The 18,610-nt window shown below is 36.7% G+C and overlaps 1 protein-coding gene and 1 pseudogene across 2 annotated transcripts; both read left to right on the top strand.

Annotated features, from left to right (window-relative positions):
• The window catches only part of LOC113534872 (E3 ubiquitin-protein ligase TRIM35-like), a 37,949-nt pseudogene extending 31,978 nt beyond the window's left edge, over positions 1 to 5,971 (top strand).
• Positions 5,972 to 8,089: 2,118 nt separating this feature from the next.
• LOC113535283 (E3 ubiquitin-protein ligase TRIM35-like) lies at positions 8,090 to 14,881 on the top strand. 2 transcript variants are annotated; one of them, XM_034304500.2, is made up of 8 exons: positions 8,090 to 9,210; positions 9,634 to 9,729; positions 9,822 to 10,052; positions 10,181 to 10,203; positions 10,290 to 10,408; positions 11,185 to 13,291; positions 14,454 to 14,614; positions 14,819 to 14,881. In XM_034304500.2, exons 1-6 carry the CDS (start codon positions 8,812 to 8,814, stop codon positions 11,727 to 11,729), a joined length of 1,413 nt encoding a protein of 470 aa, XP_034160391.1. In that variant the 5' UTR covers positions 8,090 to 8,811; the 3' UTR covers positions 11,730 to 13,291; positions 14,454 to 14,614; positions 14,819 to 14,881. The 2 variants fall into 2 exon arrangements, with proteins under 2 accessions (XP_034160391.1, XP_053090319.1); XM_053234344.1 differs by having other exon boundaries at positions 11,185 to 11,452.
• Positions 14,882 to 18,610: the final 3,729 nt, after the last annotated feature.

An 18,610-nucleotide genomic window follows, 5' to 3' on the forward strand; every position in this document is an offset into this window, starting at 1 on the left:
AATTTTTTTTTATAGACATCCCTTGTTAAGAAAGAAAGAAAGAAAGAAAGAAAGTATGGTCATGGCTTATGATCTCGTGCCCACACATTACTGCATTTTATTTATTTTTTTATTAATGAGTGATATGATTGAAGACCTGCTCTATTGCATAAGCTTTTAAAGCTATCCTCAATCTTGAAAGAGATATGAGCTTATACCACAATGTTTCCTTGCAAGTACAATAAATAGTGTTGGAGCCATTCCTGTGGCATTATTATTATTGGCCTCTGAGTGGCAGCAGACTCAAGGGGAAAAATTAAGAACCTGCCAGACGATTGGGAATGGGGAGAGGCATGCAGTTTTTTGATCGTGTTGTGAGCATGTTCGTGTGGGACTGTGTATTTAAAAAATAAAATAAAAAACTCTGAAAAAAAAGCTTGACCAGTTCTGATGCAAGATTAACTTGTACCAGAATGATGGGAAGAGAAAAGTATGGAGAAGGAAAGGAAGAGCTCATGATCCAAAGCATACCACATCATCTGTCAAACATGGTGTAGGCAGTGTTATGGCATGGGCATATATGGCAGCTTCAGTGAGCCTGTGTCCATGATAGACTCAGATTCCTATTCTTGGCTGACAGGAGTGGAACCCAATGTGCATTTCTGCTGTTGTAGCCCATCCACCTGAATGCTCAATGTTTTGTGCATGCTGAGATGCTTTTCTGCTCATCAGGGTTGTAAAGAGTGATTATATGAGTTACTATATCCTTTCTGGCAGCTTCAACTAATCTGGCCTTTTTCCTAAAAATCCCAGGAGATCAGCAGTTGATGAAATACTCAAACCAGCCCTTCTGGTACCAACATCCATGCCACGGTTAAAGTCACAGAGATCACACTTTTTCCCCATTCTGATGTTTGATGTGAACATTAACTGAAGCTCTTGACCTGTATCTGCATGAGGTAACAGGCTTAACTGCATAAATGAGCAGGTGTACAGGTGAGTGGAAGGTAAGTGTATATCTATGTTCACATTAACTAGATTTCCAATCAGCCTCACCTGCTCACGATCACACACACACACAATCTCATTAATAATCCAGATTTTCACTCACTCATTGTGAAATCTCACTACTGGGGCCTCATTTATAAAGTGTTTACGCACAAAAATGGGTCTAGAAGGTGAAACCGGGATTTTATAAAGAAATACTTGGTGGGAAAGTGGGTGTATATCTCCAGAAGCTCTGACTCATGTGTAGAGCCATCTGCAACATTTTAGAGACAGAGGGAATGCACTGGGGCTCTGTAGGGAATTACAGCTAAATGCATAAATCACCGCTCTCACACTTTACACTCATATCAAATTATGCAACTCCATAATAACATATAGGCTGCTTGGTTATGAGAAGCATTAAAATCTGACAGTATTTTCTAATAGAGTTTATTTGTTTATTTGTGTCTGATCACTTGTCTATGTATTGGCACTTATTGCTCCAAATGTCTATATACAGCCTATAAGTTGTTTCAGTAGTAACTTGGTTGGTATTAATTGTGGCTAATTACATTTGCAGCAATCAGATCAGATCACATCTGTACATGTTCAACTTCTGAAGTCTACACTGATACTGAGGCCTATTTGGGCCTTCAAGAAGTCATCCACATTTCAATAATGTTTTTAGTGTACTGTTGCTGACTTCCCCTCAGCATGTACCTTTGATGGAATCATCATCGCTATCTAAAGTATAATGTGATGTAATAGTACTATAATGTGCATAATGTCTCTTAATGTTGTAATATTCATAATATTAACATTTTTAAATTTTAATATTAATATTATTAATAATTATCAATATAAATATTAAATAAGGGGGTTTCACAAATATTTTTGCCTTTCACTGTTTAAATGCTGTTAAAATTATTATTATTATTATTATTATTATTATTATTATTGGTGGTGGTATTTTAATCACATCCAAACCTCCAGCAATTCCTTCACAACCCACAGTATGATTAAACCTCAGGTTTGAGGATAAGGTGCAATATTTTTGCTGTTTATAAGATTACAATCTTCTGACTGAGATCCAGTTCATCCCACTGGGAATTAGAGCATTCTGTGTCTTGTGTCCTAAACTGGAAGAATTTAATTCTTAAATTAAATAATTATTCTCAGTCCAGAAGAGTGAAATTCATCACTGGATTAATTTGTACCATAAGTAAGTGATATCTGTTGTTTCTTATGTAAATGATGACTGTAACAGGTCATAAAGTGTCTCTCTAACCTCCTCCAATTAAGGAAGTGCTGAGTCTGAGACGAATGCAGTCCTTCCTAAACAGCCTGCAGTGTTTTGCTCTGGTGAGTTTAGTTTTATTCTCCGTTTATGGGTCTAATTGAGTCAAATTGTCAGCACTGTGAAAGGAAGTGATTACTAACTGGAGCTACAAAGTCATCTGTTTAACTTTAAAGAAACCTGAAATCAGGTGTGATTACTTTTTATCAAAGTGAAAGTGAAACTCTGAGCATTCAGACTGAAGAGAAAAACAGCAGCAAAATAAAATGGCTTCTAAGTTTTCAGAGGAGGATTTCTCCTGTGCTGTGTGCTGTGAAATCTTCAAGGATCCTGTTGTTCTGTGCTGCAGTCACAGTGTGTGTAAAGTGTGTTCTGGGAGAACAAAGGATCCAGAGAATGTCCGGTTTGTAGGAGGAAGTCGTCTATGGAGAAACCTCCCATAAACCTGGCCTTAAAGAACCTGTGTGAGACTTTCTTACAGGAGAGAAGTCAGAGATCTTCATCAGCATCTGAAACAGTCTGCAGTCTGCACAGTGAGAAACTCAAACTCTTCTGTCTGGACGATCAAGAGCTGGTGTGTGTGGTGTGTCAGACTTCAAGAAAACACACCAACCACAAATTCTGCCCCATTGTCGAAGCATTAACAGACTGTAAGGTAAATAAAATGTACCTGTGAGGTCATGTGGCACATGTGAGCAAATGCTGTTGTTCATAATTATTAAAATTACTTTGTAATCAATTTAGTTAATCTGAGTTAAAATAATATCTAAAACACAGAGTCTGCATACAGTGTGTTAATTTGTTTCAGGAGGAGCTGAAAACTGCACTGAAGCCCCTACAGGAGAAACTGAATATCTTTAAAGACTGTAAACTGAACTGGAGTCAGACTGCAGAACATATAAAGGTTAGAATCAATAACATGGGTTTGATATTATGATCATATTTTACATCATTGCATAATCAGTGATATTTCATTTAATTTCCTCTTCACTGCAGATTCAGGCCCAACACACAGAGCGGCAGATTAAGGAGGAGTTTGAGAAGCTTCACCAGTTTTTACGAGATGAAGAGGCAGCCAGGATCGCTGCACTGAGAGAGGAAGAGGAGCAGAAGAGTCAGATGATGAAGGAGAAGATTGAGAAGCTGAGCAGAGACATATCATCGCTTTCAGACACAATCAGAGCCATACGAGAGGAGATGAGAGCTGAAGAAGTCTCGTTCTTACAAGTGAGGATCATTTAGTCAGTATTTATACTGTGAGAAAGTATATCAGGTTTCAGTCTTGTAAAAATGTAAATCATATCCACTGATATTTACTTTGTTGTTTTACAGAACTACAAGGCCACAGTTAAAAGGTGAGTGATGTGGTTCCTGTCTCTCTCGTTCTCTGTGTTTCTGAATCCAAACCCACAGCAACACTGACTCCTGAATGTTTTTCCATGTGGCAAAACATCTGTCCAACCTGAAGTTCAGAGTCTGGGAGAAGATGCAGGATGCTGTCCAATACAGTAAGACAATACAATGGATAGACCACTACAATGGATTTGAAATGAAACAATCAAGATATGATTGAAGTGTAGACTTTCTGCTTTAATTCAAGGGGTTTAACAAAAATATTGCGTTAAGACATTCTGACCAAATTTCATCCATTAACTGGTGTGATCATTGAGAGAAACTGGGTGATGTGGAGATACTGGAGCATCTTGATGTTCGGTCAAAATAGATGCTAAGAGTGACAGTTAAACACAAGTGAGAATTATTGTTATAGTCTGATTGTGTATTAGCCATTTTTATATTTAGGCTAATTGTAGAGATTTATGTTTATTTTGTTCTTGTTCTTAAAGAAAACAATATTCCTTTTGAATCAGGTTTAATCTAGTTTTAAGTTCTTATTCCCATTATTATATCTATCAGTAGCCTCATTATGGTCTCATATATAACAGGACTAGTCACACTGGGAGAATATTAAAGGACTTAAACATGGAAATAAAATGCAACAAATATTTTGGCATGCTGGTCATTTTTGCAGTTGAATCTACAGTTCTAAAGAAACAACTTTTCCCCTCAACTTATTGTAATTTCATGTGCAGTGACAATAACCCTATAAAGTGTTATCAAGCGACAAAGTGCTCAGTAAGTGAACAGTGATATCTGCCATTTGGCTCTGTGTTGAGGTTTCCATCATAGATATGAATGCAAGCAAGGCAGTCCACCTACTGGCATGTTTTTGGGATGTAGGAAGAAACCTGAGAACTCGGAGGAAACCCACACAGACATGGGGAGAACATGCACAGAAACTCTGTACAGACATGAACCCGAGCTCAGGAGTCTGCAGTGGGAGGATGTGAGTTAAGAGAAGAGTCAAATGGGAGATGGTTAATGCAGCACACTGTATTTTACATCTGATGCCTTATTTATGTTATATCTCTCAGTAAATGCTGAAGTTGAGCAGCATAAGTGGTAACCAACCTGAAGAACTGCACTTTTGTTTATTTAAGTTTTACGTTACTGCCCACTCTGTTCCAGGGGGCACGAGCACCCATGAATAAAATCTCACAAAACACTGTCATTCTTAAAAGTGGGACACACTCACAAAAAGGTTAAGAACCGCTGATTTAGTGTTAGTTAGTGCTTTGAAATTCCCTGGTTTGCATGATCACAGTTGTGGGTAAGGTTGCCAGCTGTGCTGAATTAGCTGGGAGTGTCCTGTATTTTGATAGAAATGAACACAACTCCCCCCACCATCCACCCCACTCCATCCACCTTGGTACACGGGATTCCTACTGTCAAAGCCAGTAAGGGGAACTCCTACCAAACCCCCCAGGGTTGATCAGTGATATGAAGAAAGATCACAGCCTTGATCAACATGTATTTTGAAACGGACATGCCTAATATACATGTAGATGGTGTAGACTTTTTTTAATGCTGTGTATTGTTGATGATATTGACATTTTTTTCTTGTATTTGTTAACATTAGTTGTAATAATTTGAATGTATAAGAAAAAAATGGACAAAGAATGTACAAAGAACTGGATTTTTTTGCTGAATCAAACTTTTAAACAAATAACGTGTTTAGTAAAGACATACTGTATAACAAAGCTTCTAAGATCATGCAAAATAATTAAAATTAATAATATTTTCGATCAAATTTTCAATTCATCACTGCCCTTGCAGATATGTGCTCCACTGCCACTTCTCATTTCCATCATAACTTCAGTTGTAACTCTAAAGTTGTTCTCTGAAATGCTTTTGTGATGTTGCTGATGTTGTTCATATTGCTTTTCTGTTGACTTTTTACATATTTACATATATGACCTGGAAGTAATCCAAAAGTAATCAAGTTACATTACTTTCATATTGTGATACTTGGATTACGTTACTGATTACATTATTTATGAAGTAATTTGTAATTGTAACACAATACATTTTTAAAGTAATCCTCCCAACCCTGTGTATTACCATTGCACTATTCTAGATCATTTTATTATTGCTTTCAAATACAGTATATTGTCACTCCACATGTGCTTTGTTCAGTAGGATGCTCCCTACCCAGCAAAATGATCATTGTTGAATTTACAGTGTTCCCTACCCTAGAGTTGTGTGGTGTTAATTGGTTAATTGCAGTGGTCATTTATAAAATTTCAACACTTACAGTGTCAAAAACTTCCAGAAGAGGGTGATGTTTTCCACTGTTCCAATTACGAACTTTCCTGGAGAGTTAAATTTGTTTTGTGCCCCGCCCCCAATCGCCCCCAATCGCCCCCTGGAGTATGGAGGTAGTTGTAAGAATATTTCAGTGGTGATGAATATATTACGATAATAGAATATACTCTGTATACATTTGTAATATCCAAGCATTTAAATTGTCAGTTTGCTGTTGGTTACCTAACCGAACTGCCGTTAATCAGCCAACCAAAATCAGTTAGCAGGGGCGGACTAAGTGAAAGGAATGAAAGCAAAGGTAGGCAACCGCTTTGGGCCCCCAGAAGCCAAGGGCCGTCTAAAAATGTAAATTATATATATTTTAAATTATTAACGCTAAATAACATATGCTGAAAATTTAAATATTAATGATAATGGAATATCGAGGGAAATGTATGCAATTGAATAGGGCCCCCAAAACACTAAAACTGTCCTTGTCAGTTAGATAGCTGTTAGCTCATGATGTTGCAATTTTAACATTTAACATTTTTTTGAGTGTAAAAGTGACTTGAACGCACTGGATGTTGTAATTATGACTTCCCAACTCAGAAATACAAACTTCACAGGAGGACCTGAATGCACTGTAAACCCTGAAGGTTTTCAGTAAAGTCCCATTACCTTGACTCATTTTCATGCGCAGTAAAATAAAATCCACTAGAACAGCAGATCTGCTTTCTGCAATCAAACAATGTCTAGCCACATTGTCATTCACTCCTAACAAGAACCGCCCACTGAGTCTAGAAGTAATGACCGACATGTAAACTGGCCATCGATAAGAAATTACATACGATCCAGCCAATGTGGCTTTTGGATTTAATTAGCTCAGTTGCTTCAGACAGATTGTTCGTAGATGTGAAGAGAATCGAAATATTTGAAATGCACATTTAAAATTTTTAAAGAAAAAAAAAAATAAAACAGCATCAGCCACGTTCAACACTTGAATAGAAAGATGTGGCTCCTTCAGGTATCTGTAACCTACAGTTGAACTAACTGATTGTATTGTAATTCGGCTGTAACATCCGATCCCCCCATCTGTTAAATAAGGCTAAATATTTGTTGCTGTCACCATTAAGCCACAAAAAGAGATTTTATCATTATATTATTATTTTTTTTTTTTTTGTATCATTTTTAAATTATGTCTCTGATTTGCATATGTGTGAGTGGAAGAAAAGCTAGCAGTGAAAGTGTCCGACTAGCCATCTCAGAGCCACAGGACAGACAGCTGCAGTGGCTGTATTTTTTATATTAAATTATTAATAAAATATTAATTTTCGGTAAATATTAACACATAATGCACATTGATTTCCTGGGGAGTGATGGAGAAACAGCATTAATCAGTTTTTCTGGGTTTAATTTTGGAGGGAAGGGGGATTTCTCCCATAACATAGAATACATTTACAGGTTGTATGCATTAATATCTTTCTCGTGCTTCCAGGGTCATAATTACTCACTCATTAATGTTATTTTCTGTTAAGACATTCGCATTAGCATGCACAACAAGTGAATATCAATGAATGCAAACTATTGCTCAATTAACCCAAGAAAGAAGTTTGGTCAATAGTGCCAAATAAACAAGGCAACCAACTGCATTCAACAAAACATTTTATTATGTAATATATCCAGGGAGAGGGTAGAAAAGATTTTCCTTGAATGGGTCTTCATAGAAACTCACTTGACCTCCTACAGTGGGAGAAAGATGGCAGAAAAGTACTATATGGTATATAGATAAATAGAGTCTGGTCTTGTACTAAGTGTTGCTAACTTTAACAACAAATCTAATCACTGAAGATAAACTTTGTATGTTAACATACAGATGCCAATAACTGCAATTAATTTGAGGTAAATGTAGGCCAACTGACATCTGGTTATGGTAGCTAGTGAAGTGTTGCTCATTGCAATTAGAATGTAAGAATCTAGCTATTATCTAACGATAAACATTAACTAAAGCTGGCTACATAAAATACCACTATTGACTAGATTAATGAAAGGTCAGCTAATGCGTTAAAATGTTAAAAATGCAGTGATTTCATCAACTTACCAGTGAGTGTGTTTGGGAAACACTGAAATGAATTGGGTTCAGTGCTGGAACTATTCAGTGTTTATAACTATCTGTTGCCCCACGACATGCGTCACTTCCGCATTCTCCAATTACAACCGAAGTCTATGGCAGTGTTGCAACTCTCTATTTCAATGGAGCTGGGTAAAATTAGGTCTCTAACAGTTGGTGAATTCGATATTTGAATGATTCTGCCCATGTTTCTAGAAGCTCCGCCCCCAGGACCTGGAGTAGAGTGTTTATAAAATGACTGACAGGAGGTGCATCCAAACACAAACAAGTATTTCAGACTGGAAGTCAGTTTTCCAAACAGGTTTCTCAGCAAATTAATACGTTTGTGCAAAGGCCATGGCTTAATCTGTTGTTGTTGTTTTTTTTTTAAATCATGTTCTAGATATCTTCCAGGTTATTTGTACAAAAAAGGAATAAAAAATTTGACTGTTGCACCTTTAAGTAAGCATTATCTGCTGTTTCTGATGTAAATGATGACTGTAACAGGTCATAATGTGTCTCTCTAAAACTCCTCCTATTAAGGAAGTGCTGAGTCTGAGACGCCTGCAGTCCTTCATAAACAGCCTGCAGTGTTCTGCTCTGGGGAGTTTAGTTTTATTCTCGGTTTATGGAGAAATCTGAGTCTCATTTTCAGCACCGTGAAAGGAAGTGATTACTAACAAAGTCATCTGTTTAACTTTAAAGAAACCTGAAATCAGGGTGTGATTACTTTTTATCAAAGTGAAAGTGAAACTCTGAGTGTTCAGACTGGAGAGAAAAACAACAGCAGCAAAATAAAATGACTTCTAGGTTTTCAGAGGAGGATTTGTCCTGTCCTGTGTGCTGTGAAATCTTCAAGGATCCTGTTGTTCTGCTCTGCAGTCACAGTGTGTGTAAAGTGTGTTTGCAGCAGTTCTGGGAGACCAAAGGATCCAGAGAATGTCCTGTTTGTAGGAGAAAGTCGTCTCTAGATCTCCCTCCCACAAACCTGGCCTTAAAGAACCTGTGTGAGACTTTCTTACAGGAGAGAAGTCAGAGCTCTTCATCAGCGTCTGAAACAGTCTGCAGTCTGCACAGTGAGAAACTCAAACTCTTCTGTCTGGATGATCAACAGCCGGTGTGTTTGGTGTGTCGGGATTCAAGAAAACACACCAACCACAAATTCTGCCCCATTGACGAGGCAGCAACAGACTGTAAGGTAAATAAAATGTACCTGTGAGATCATGCGTCACTTAAAAAAAAAGAAGTTTATTCTAACTAACAATATTTATAGGTTCAATATTACATTTGCTTTTTGATCAGTTTATTCATATAACTATTAAATGTGAGTCTGCCATTCCATCATATTCGGATTTTCACAATCTGAAGTGTCACTTACATGAACAGGAACAGATCCTATGAGTTTAATCTTTTCATTATTTTCTTCTGCACTTGGTGCATTTTAAAAGCTCTTCTGAATGTTTGTAAAATAGAATATAGCGATTACTGTCTCATGTTCTTAAAAAAAACACATTGAACATTGTACAGTTAAATCCTCTCAGTGAGCAGTGATCTGAGTTAACGATGTGTAAAGTAAGAGCTGAAACACAGAGTCTCCATGCAGTGTGTTGATTTGTTTCAGGAGGAGCTGAAAACTGCACTGAAGCCCCTACAGGAGAAACTGAAGATCTTTAAAGACTGTAAACTGAACTGGAGTCAGACTGCAGAACATATAAAGGTTAGAATCAATGACATGGCTTTAATATTATAATTTTAAATTTTATCATTGCATAATCAGTTATATTTCATTTAATTTCGTCTTCACTGCAGATTCAGGCCCAACACTCAGAGCGGCAGATTAAAGAGGTTTTTGAGAAGCTTCACCAGTTTCTACGAGATGAAGAGGCAGCCAGGATCGCTGCACTGAGAGAGGAAGAGGAGCAGAAGAGTCAGATGATGAAGGAGAAGATTGAGAAGCTGAGCAGAGACATATCATCTCTTTCAGACACAATCAGAGCCATAGAAGAGGAGATGAGAGCTGAAGACGTCTCGTTCTTACAAGTGAGGATCATTTAGTCAGTATTTATACTGTGAGAAAGTAAAACTTCTTGACATCATCAGAAATGTCATGTATCAGTCGTGTAAAAATGTAAATCATATCCACTGATATTTACTTTGTTGTTTTACAGAACTACAAGGACACAGTGAAAAGGTGAGTGATGTGGTTCCTGTCTCTCTCGTTCTCTGTGTTTCTGAATCCAAACCCACAGCAACACTGACTCCTGAATGTTTTTGCAGAGCTCAGTGCACACTGCAGCATCCAGAGGAGCTTTCAGGAGCACTGATCCATGTGGCAAAACATCTGTCCAACCTGAAGTTCAGAGTCTGGGAGAAGATGCAGGATGCTGTGCAATACAGTAAGACTCTTTCTTTCTTTCTTTCTTTCTTTCTTTCTTTGAGTAAGTAAAACATAAAAAACCTTTGTTCTTCTTTCCCCACTGTTTTTCTATTTTATTAATTACACTAAAGTGGTCTTTATAAAGATATGTTTCAGATATGTTGTGTAATGTAAAAACATTTTTATTATTATTATTATTTATTTATTATTATGATTATTTAGAATTATTATTCTATTATTATTATTATTATTATTATTATTATTATTATTATTATTATATTTACACACATGTGTTTACCTTCCATTTGAAACTCATGTAATGTTATGGATCTTTTATTTTGAAATCATTTTTTTTTTCATTTTGAAGCAGTGTGACCTAACAGAACTTTTATTTTGAAATCCTTTTTCATTTTGAAGTAGTGTAACGTAACACAACTTTTAATTTGAAAGGCTTCTCTTGCCGTCACATTGTTCAGAGTTTGAAGCTTTGAGCAGAGGGACTGAGTGAAAACATGGACCGAAAAAAAAAAGAAAACATGGAGTTACAGTTGTTATAAAGATTGTTTACATTTGTAATTTAAACACACCCCGAAAAGGGCACACAGCACGTTATATATGTTTATTAATTAATTTTGTAAATATAGTTTTCATTTCTTTGGTTTAGACAAATGTTAGCTAGTTCCATGCTAATGTAATGTTTAAGTTAGCTTAGCTCCATTGAAACAAAATGTAAAAAGGGAAGCTAATGAAATGGAAAAGCATGTACAGTGACACTGTGTGTGTGTGTGTTTTCAGCACCTGTAACTCTGGACCCCAACACTGTTCATCCTGAACTCATTGTATCTGATGATTTGACCAGTGTGAGACGCAGTGATGAGGAACAGAAACTTCCTGATAATCCAGAGAGATTTGATAAATATTGCTGCATCCTGGGCTCTGAGGGCTTTAACTCAGGGACACACTGCTGGGATGTTGAAGTTGGAGACTGTACACACTGGATTGTGGGTGTGATGACAGAGTCTGCTAAGAGGAAGGGAGAGATATTCTCCAGAAGTGGAATCTGGTATGTGGGGAATTATTGTGGTAAATATAGAGCACGTTCTACACCACAGACTTTCACTCTCCTCTCAGTAGCACAGAAACTCCAGAGGATCAGAGTGCAGCTGGACTGGGACAGAGGAAAGCTGTCATTCTCCGACCCTCTCACTAACACACACATACACACTTTCACACACACATTTACTGACAAATTACTGCCATTCCTATATGTTTATGGTGAAGAATCTCCTCTAAAGATCCTCCCACTTCAGTGCTCTGTAAGAGTGAATCAGATCAGTTAGAGCTGATATTGTTTTATTCCAGTTCATGAATGAAATATTGCAGATTAAAACATTTATATTCTTTGTGAAAGTTTGTGTTTACAGAATCACTGCACAGTTTATTGTGAAATGTTTTTTGAAGAGATATGACATTATTTCGACTCGTCAGTTAAATTAATATAATGTCAAAACTGGAAATATTGATAGAATATCTTATTCTGAGTACTAAAAAATATAATATCTCAAAATACTGATACATCTTGAAATTCCTGTTTATTAAATGACGAACTCCATCTTTTTCCCACAACTTTCAGTTCAGGGCTTCCACAAACAAATAAACCACAGGATGAAATTAAAATTATAAACGTGTGTTTAAATGTAGAATTTGAAATCTGAAATAGATTTAATTTTAAAGATGTATTTTAAATCATTTTTAATAAACTGAGACTTTGAAAGCTCGTGTCTTTACTGTATTTGTGCTTGTTAGTGCTGTGCTGTTAATCCTGGGTGAAATGTTTAGCTGGCTGTGTGTGTTGTGTGTGAAACTGTGCAGTGGAGGAGAATTCAAGCTCTAAGTTTCCCTCCACCAGCAGTTTGTGGTTTTGCAAAGATCAGATGGATTTATTCTTTGCAAATTTCCAAAACATAAGATGGCAGTAATAGGCTCATTAATATTCATGAGCGTATCTCCCTTAGCTACCGAGCTTGTTCATCCATTAACTGGTGTGATCACTGAGAGAAACTGGGTGATGTGGAGATACTGGAGCATCTTGATGTTCGGTCGAAATAGATGCTAAGAGTGACAGTTAAACACGTGAGAATTATTGTTATAGTCTGACTGTGTATTAGCCATTTTTATATTTAGGCTAATTGTAGAGATTTATGTTTATTTTGTTCTCGTTCTTAAACAATATTCACCAAGATTGTGTGTTATTGTCTCCTTCTGAGTCAGGTTTAAGCTAGTTTTAAGCTCTTATTCCCACTATTATATCTATCAGTAGCCTCATTATGGTCTCATATATAACAGGACTAGTCACACTGGGAGAATATTAAAGGACTTAAACATGGAAATAAAACACAACAAATATTTTGGCATGCTGGTCATTTTTGCAGGAGAATCCACTGGAGAAATAAACAACTTTTGTTAACACTTTCTATGAAGCCCATGCTCATAATGAATTATAGCTCATGTATAATCATTTATAAGCAAGTATTACTGTTCTATAATACATTTATAAAGACACATCAAGCCCTATACTTCATTATAATAAGTTATAGTTACATTTATATTATTGTTATAATTACTTATAAGTGATACAATTGCTTTTTCAATGCCCATACTCATAATGCATTATACACTGATTTAGACGTATTAATTAGTCAGTCTTATGGTTCCATGAATGTATTTATAAAGATACAGGCTGCATTATTATAATGTTATTCTATTATAGTTATGTTGCAGGTCCCACCTCCGGAGACCCGTGGACAGATTACTGTAAATACAGGAAACAAAGAAGAGAAACGGGAATCGCGTCTGCTCTCTGCCAGCTCCTCTGTTTGTGTTAGGAGTTGCTATGGAGACGGTACCTATACACGATCTTCCCGTTTTAAAATAAGAGTCTCTGCTCGGATTGTTCATAGAAAAAGGTCTTTTTATAAAATCGTGTACACACTTTCTGTGGGTACCACACTTATAATGATTTATTAGTAATGCAGATTTATTTCAATACCCAATAAGTGAATTATTTTATACTGTTGTTGATAGATGTGTTGTGCTGCCTTAGAAATATTTATTCTGAGTGGTAATACAATTACTGACCTTCATAAATGTGTCACTGATGGCTTTAAGTAAAGTGAAAGCATAGGATACAATTTCCATAATGCAAATGTTAAGAACTCATGAAGATGTGCTCATTATGTGTTATAATCGCCTTTAAAATAGTCTAATGAGACAAGCACTGTTTTAAGTGCCCACATTATACATTACAGCAGTCAACCTGGCATTTTAACGTAGTATCCCAAAGTGGATTCTGGGCCTCCCTGACAGATCTGTGATTAAGCCTGTGCTCTCTGTATATGTGAGACTATAATGTCCTAGCTTTTTGTATGTATGTGGGCAATCAGGCACGCCACAATTAGGAACATTTCTGCACAATTTCATGTGCTGTGCACAATCCAAGATTGTACTGCTCTTGTGCCAACAGACTTTACATACAAACATTTTAGAGCTCTGAGCAGCACATTAGTTTATAAGCAAAAAACACATTCTAAGCTTTGAAGACCTACAATGATTTGAGCAACTTTTATTTCTCATACACACATAAAGTAAAATGTTTTTTAATGAAAAATTGCAAATATCTTGCACATATGTTCACTATGTGCACAAAAGGGCTATCCGCGAATTAGCTAGCTAAAAATCATCTAAGTGGCAGTGTTTCACAAATTAGTTGTTGTTAAATGTCTTTAAGAAAATGTCATTAAACTGTTGGAATTGCTAAAGGAAAATAAATTATATTAAAGCTATCAAGTGCACTAACTGATTTGAAGCCACAACATGCAATAAGATATGATATCTATAGCTTTATCAGTCGCTTAAAAATAAATAGAGAGATTCATACAATCAGTTAAACAGAGCACAACTATAGTGTAAGCAGTTGACAACTTTTTCTGGTGATAACATTACTGTGTTTCTGCAGAGGTTTTAAAATTCAATGCTGTTAAATAATCTCTCTTTTTTTTTTTTAGACCAAAACAGCAGAACAAAACCAAATAAATCCAGGTGTGTGTATATGCCTGCAAAGCCCTGGTCATCATTCACATCAGCCTCTGTGTTTGAAGGGGCTTCACTGGACTGATTTCTGTCTGCACTCACATCAGTGGAGAAATAATCCCTGATTCATTCACAGGTCTGTTGGCTACATCTCTTTTAACCTGATCGTTAAAATCGTGACCTAATCACACCTAGAGAGGATTTAGATGTCTTTACACAGACTGACTGCTTTTACTGCTGCAGTTATTAAGCTGGCTCTTTACCTGATGTGATCGTTGCAGACTCACGCTAATATGTAGTTAGAGAATAACTTTAAAAAATTTGGGGCTGTTTTTTCCAGAATTAAGCTCTAGTGACTCTCGGGACCGAGTCACATACAGATGTGGCCATTGAGAATGTGCGTGAAAGGAAAAGGGATCCTGCGATTTCATGCGGTATCACGCAGGATCACGCGCATGCTGCGGGCGCAGGAAAGACAAGACCAGTAAGGGGCAGTCATGTTTCATTTGAACAAACACGGCTTGCTAGTAGACACAGTAGTTCTGCTAGGACATTTATACTGTATACAGCATATGCTCTTTTTTCCAAACAAACTGTTTCTTGTCCTGAAGCCCATGATCTGCTTGTGCTTGGCCAGCGGATCTCTGAACCTCTCTGAACCGTTTCACAACAAGCAGCACACTGAACAAATGGACTGTGTGGTCGGTAGATTTAAGAAAAAATATTAGGTATGGTTTACATAAAAGTTTTACGTTTCTCATCATTAACGTGATTTCATTACTTATACTAAACCTAATTTAAACAAATTTCTATTTACAAGATTAAATTATGTAACGTGAGCGTGATCAAGTCACACAGTACAGGTACTATAACTATAGGATTTAAATGAACAGAGCTGAAACGTGTGTGGTAGAATATCACAGCGGTGATGTGGGTGAAGAGACTTTATTAAACTATTCTATTATTAAGCTATTATAAAGACGAAGAAACTAATCTAACACAAACACATGCACACACACGTGTAAATATCAATGTCCTCACTAGTAGCGTTGAATGAACTCCATTTTCTCCTTTCTTTCCAATGGAAACTTTTATTTTTTTTCTTAAGTTTAAAGTTTCACGATTGAAAAAACTTAACTGGTTTAAAGCAGTGTTAATTTCTTTGACGAAATATTTTCGTTATAATTTTCGTCAACGACAAGTTTTCACTGACGAAAACGAGACGATAACTAAATAAAAATTAAGTGATGATGACGAAAACTGTGATTAAAATATATTAAAATATATTAACATTTTCGTTAACTCATAAAAACGAGACGAAAATGTGAGTGAGGGACGTTTTTGGGAAAGATCCAGTCAGAATTAATCTTGGTGCGTGGTGCGGTAAGACTCACACGCACATCTGAAAAGTAACGTAGTGATCCACCTGGCGACGCGGGATGCGAGTACAGATATCATCTTGCATACATTGGGTGTCTGTCGGATTTAAACTATAATGAAATGGCAACAGCTGGGAGAAAAAGAAGAGAAGATGTATGGGTCAATTTCACGTTTGATGTCAAGACAAACAAGACCTTGTGTAAACCGTGTGGAGCGGAAATCGCTGGTGAAAACACAACAAATCTAAAGCGACATCTGGGAGGGAATCATCCTGAAATTCACGCAAAGGTAAGCACGACATTTTTGCTAATGCTATTTTGTCCGCTTATCTGAGTCGGTGTGCTTCTGCATAACTGAAACAGTACAGCCTCTCACTGACCTGTACTAACTAGAGAAGTGACTCCGTTAGATCGTACATTAAAAGTGACTGACATGCTAAAGATAATAAATGGTATTTGTTGCTGTCCTCAAACTGAATCGGTTGTGCAACAAAATGAAGAGTGCACGTTTGAAAAAAATGTTCATTTTTATTTAATGTAAGATAGTGATGTTACGTTTGTGAACGAATCTGCCTTTTTAAGTTTTAGGTAGACCTAAACGATCTCGTTCACTTAATGCAATGACTCATATTTGTCGTTCACTGATCTCCCTCTTTGGCATGACAGTACAGCGCCGTATGTGCGCAGGCGCAGCTCTGTCAGTTCGTGGCACGTTCGTAAATCGATCTTGTTTAACAAGGCAATACAAAGAATGCAGCCCCACATTTAACATAATCCCAGATTTATGTGTGTTATTTCTAAATGCAAAAGCTGTGCTCAGTGTTTTTAGGCATAATTTATTATTATTAACCAGCGTTTTGCTTGGCTCTTGGATCCAATTAATGAAAAGTTTTCACCACTTGCAGCAGCTGCCTGTTTTGTCAACCCTACTGTCTGTGAAACTCTAGTTGATGTGGCTGATGACAATATTGAGGAACTTCTTAAACATGCAGAGGAGTATGTGATAAAAAAAATCCACTCTGCTACACACACAAGATGAGGATCAGTCTGAAGATGTTGCAGAAGAGGAAAATCCTGAGGAACCAGATGTACCCTCATCAAAGCTGCCAGTCTTTCGGTTTCTTTCAAAATGCCGCAGAAGTCCTAGACAGAAGACCTCAATGACCAGCATGAGGGAGCAGATCAGAAAGTATAAGGAAGAGCTTTCACAGCAACCCATCACTGAAGAAACAAGAATAGACTTTTGGTTGGCAAAAAGTGACACTTTTTATCACAGGTTGAATCCTTTTGCTTTAGACCTGTTGGCTATGCCAGCAGGGTTTTCAGTGTCACAGGTGACCTCACTAGAGGTTGGCGCAATAAAGCAAGAGTCACATTGGCATGAAGTGCTTTCCTTAAAACTGTAGTATTGACTGCCACTGATAGCACTTCTTATAGCAACAATATGCGCATTCTCATTGTATGTTTATAGGTCTGTTAGTTTAATTTGATATTGACCTCTACTGTCAATGCTGAAAATAAGATGAGTTGGTTTTTAGTTCCATGCATTATTGGCATTGTAGCCTAGCAGTTTTTATTTTAATGTTGAATTAGCACCAAAATAATATTTTGTTCTGTTTTGTTGAGGTGTAAGAAGGAAGGGGCTGTTTCAGTACATTTGCTGTTTAACATATTCCTTATGATATAAATAAACTGTTTATTATTAACAGAGAAGTGTTGATTCAGGTAATTTTTTCAGGTCATACAGTATTTGCAATGGAATTACTGCCAAATACAGTTTTTCGTTTTATTATTTTGGAGTTGCACTTTTGCTATAAAGAATGAAGAATGTCATATGCAAGTTATGAACAATGCATATCTAATTTTTGGTCTTTTATGGAAAGGCTATATTCCATATATTTAATGAGACTTGGTTTTCTTTAATTTTAAATTAGAATATTTTTTATATTACAATAGTTTAACTAAATTGCACTTAAATTAAACCCAAAATATTTTAGTCAACGAAATCTACAGTAGATTTAGTCGACTAAAATCTTATGCTATTTAGTTGACTAAAACTAGACTAAAACTAAAACGAAGCAGATGACTAAAATATTACTAAAACTAAAATTGCATTTTGGTCAACAGACTATGACTAAAACTAAATTACAATCTGCTGTCAAAATTAACACTGCTATTAGGAAATTACACAAAGATCACACACATACCAAACATCACATACATGCAGTTATTGATACACTCATTAACATTATGATACCTGTTAAATGATCAAAAGCATCATAATGACCTGGTGGCTATAGGCATGATACATATAAGGAACAACATTAAAAAAGGTGACAAGTTTTCAAACTATGGTGCATCATCTTAAAAGTCATTGCCCTTTTAGGAGATAAATTAATCTTATGCAGTCTGTTAAAGCTGGGTTCTGTGGAATGTGTGACTTAGCTACCCCCCCTTTTCTTGTCTGTTGGACCCACATGTTTCTTGGTTTGGTTTCAATGGGCCTAGTTGAGGGTCAGCTCGTTGCATCCTTGGCTGGGACAAGAGCTTGTCCATGATCTCATGGGAGTTGGTCCAGTGAGGCAGTTCTGGCATGTCCTCCTGTTCTGTGGAGGATTCATTTCTTTCGAGGAACTCCTTCAGTAGCTGGATCAGTTCTTGTGAGTTAGCTGAGGGTGGAGTGTCTTGCTCTCACGCATACCCAGTGCTGCATCTGTCTGAGTAGTGCCGAGATGGGTTTCTTGAGAAATGAC

This window comes from Pangasianodon hypophthalmus, chromosome 5 (assembly GCF_027358585.1).
Source record: "Pangasianodon hypophthalmus isolate fPanHyp1 chromosome 5, fPanHyp1.pri, whole genome shotgun sequence".
Taxonomy (NCBI): Eukaryota; Metazoa; Chordata; class Actinopteri; order Siluriformes; family Pangasiidae; genus Pangasianodon; species Pangasianodon hypophthalmus.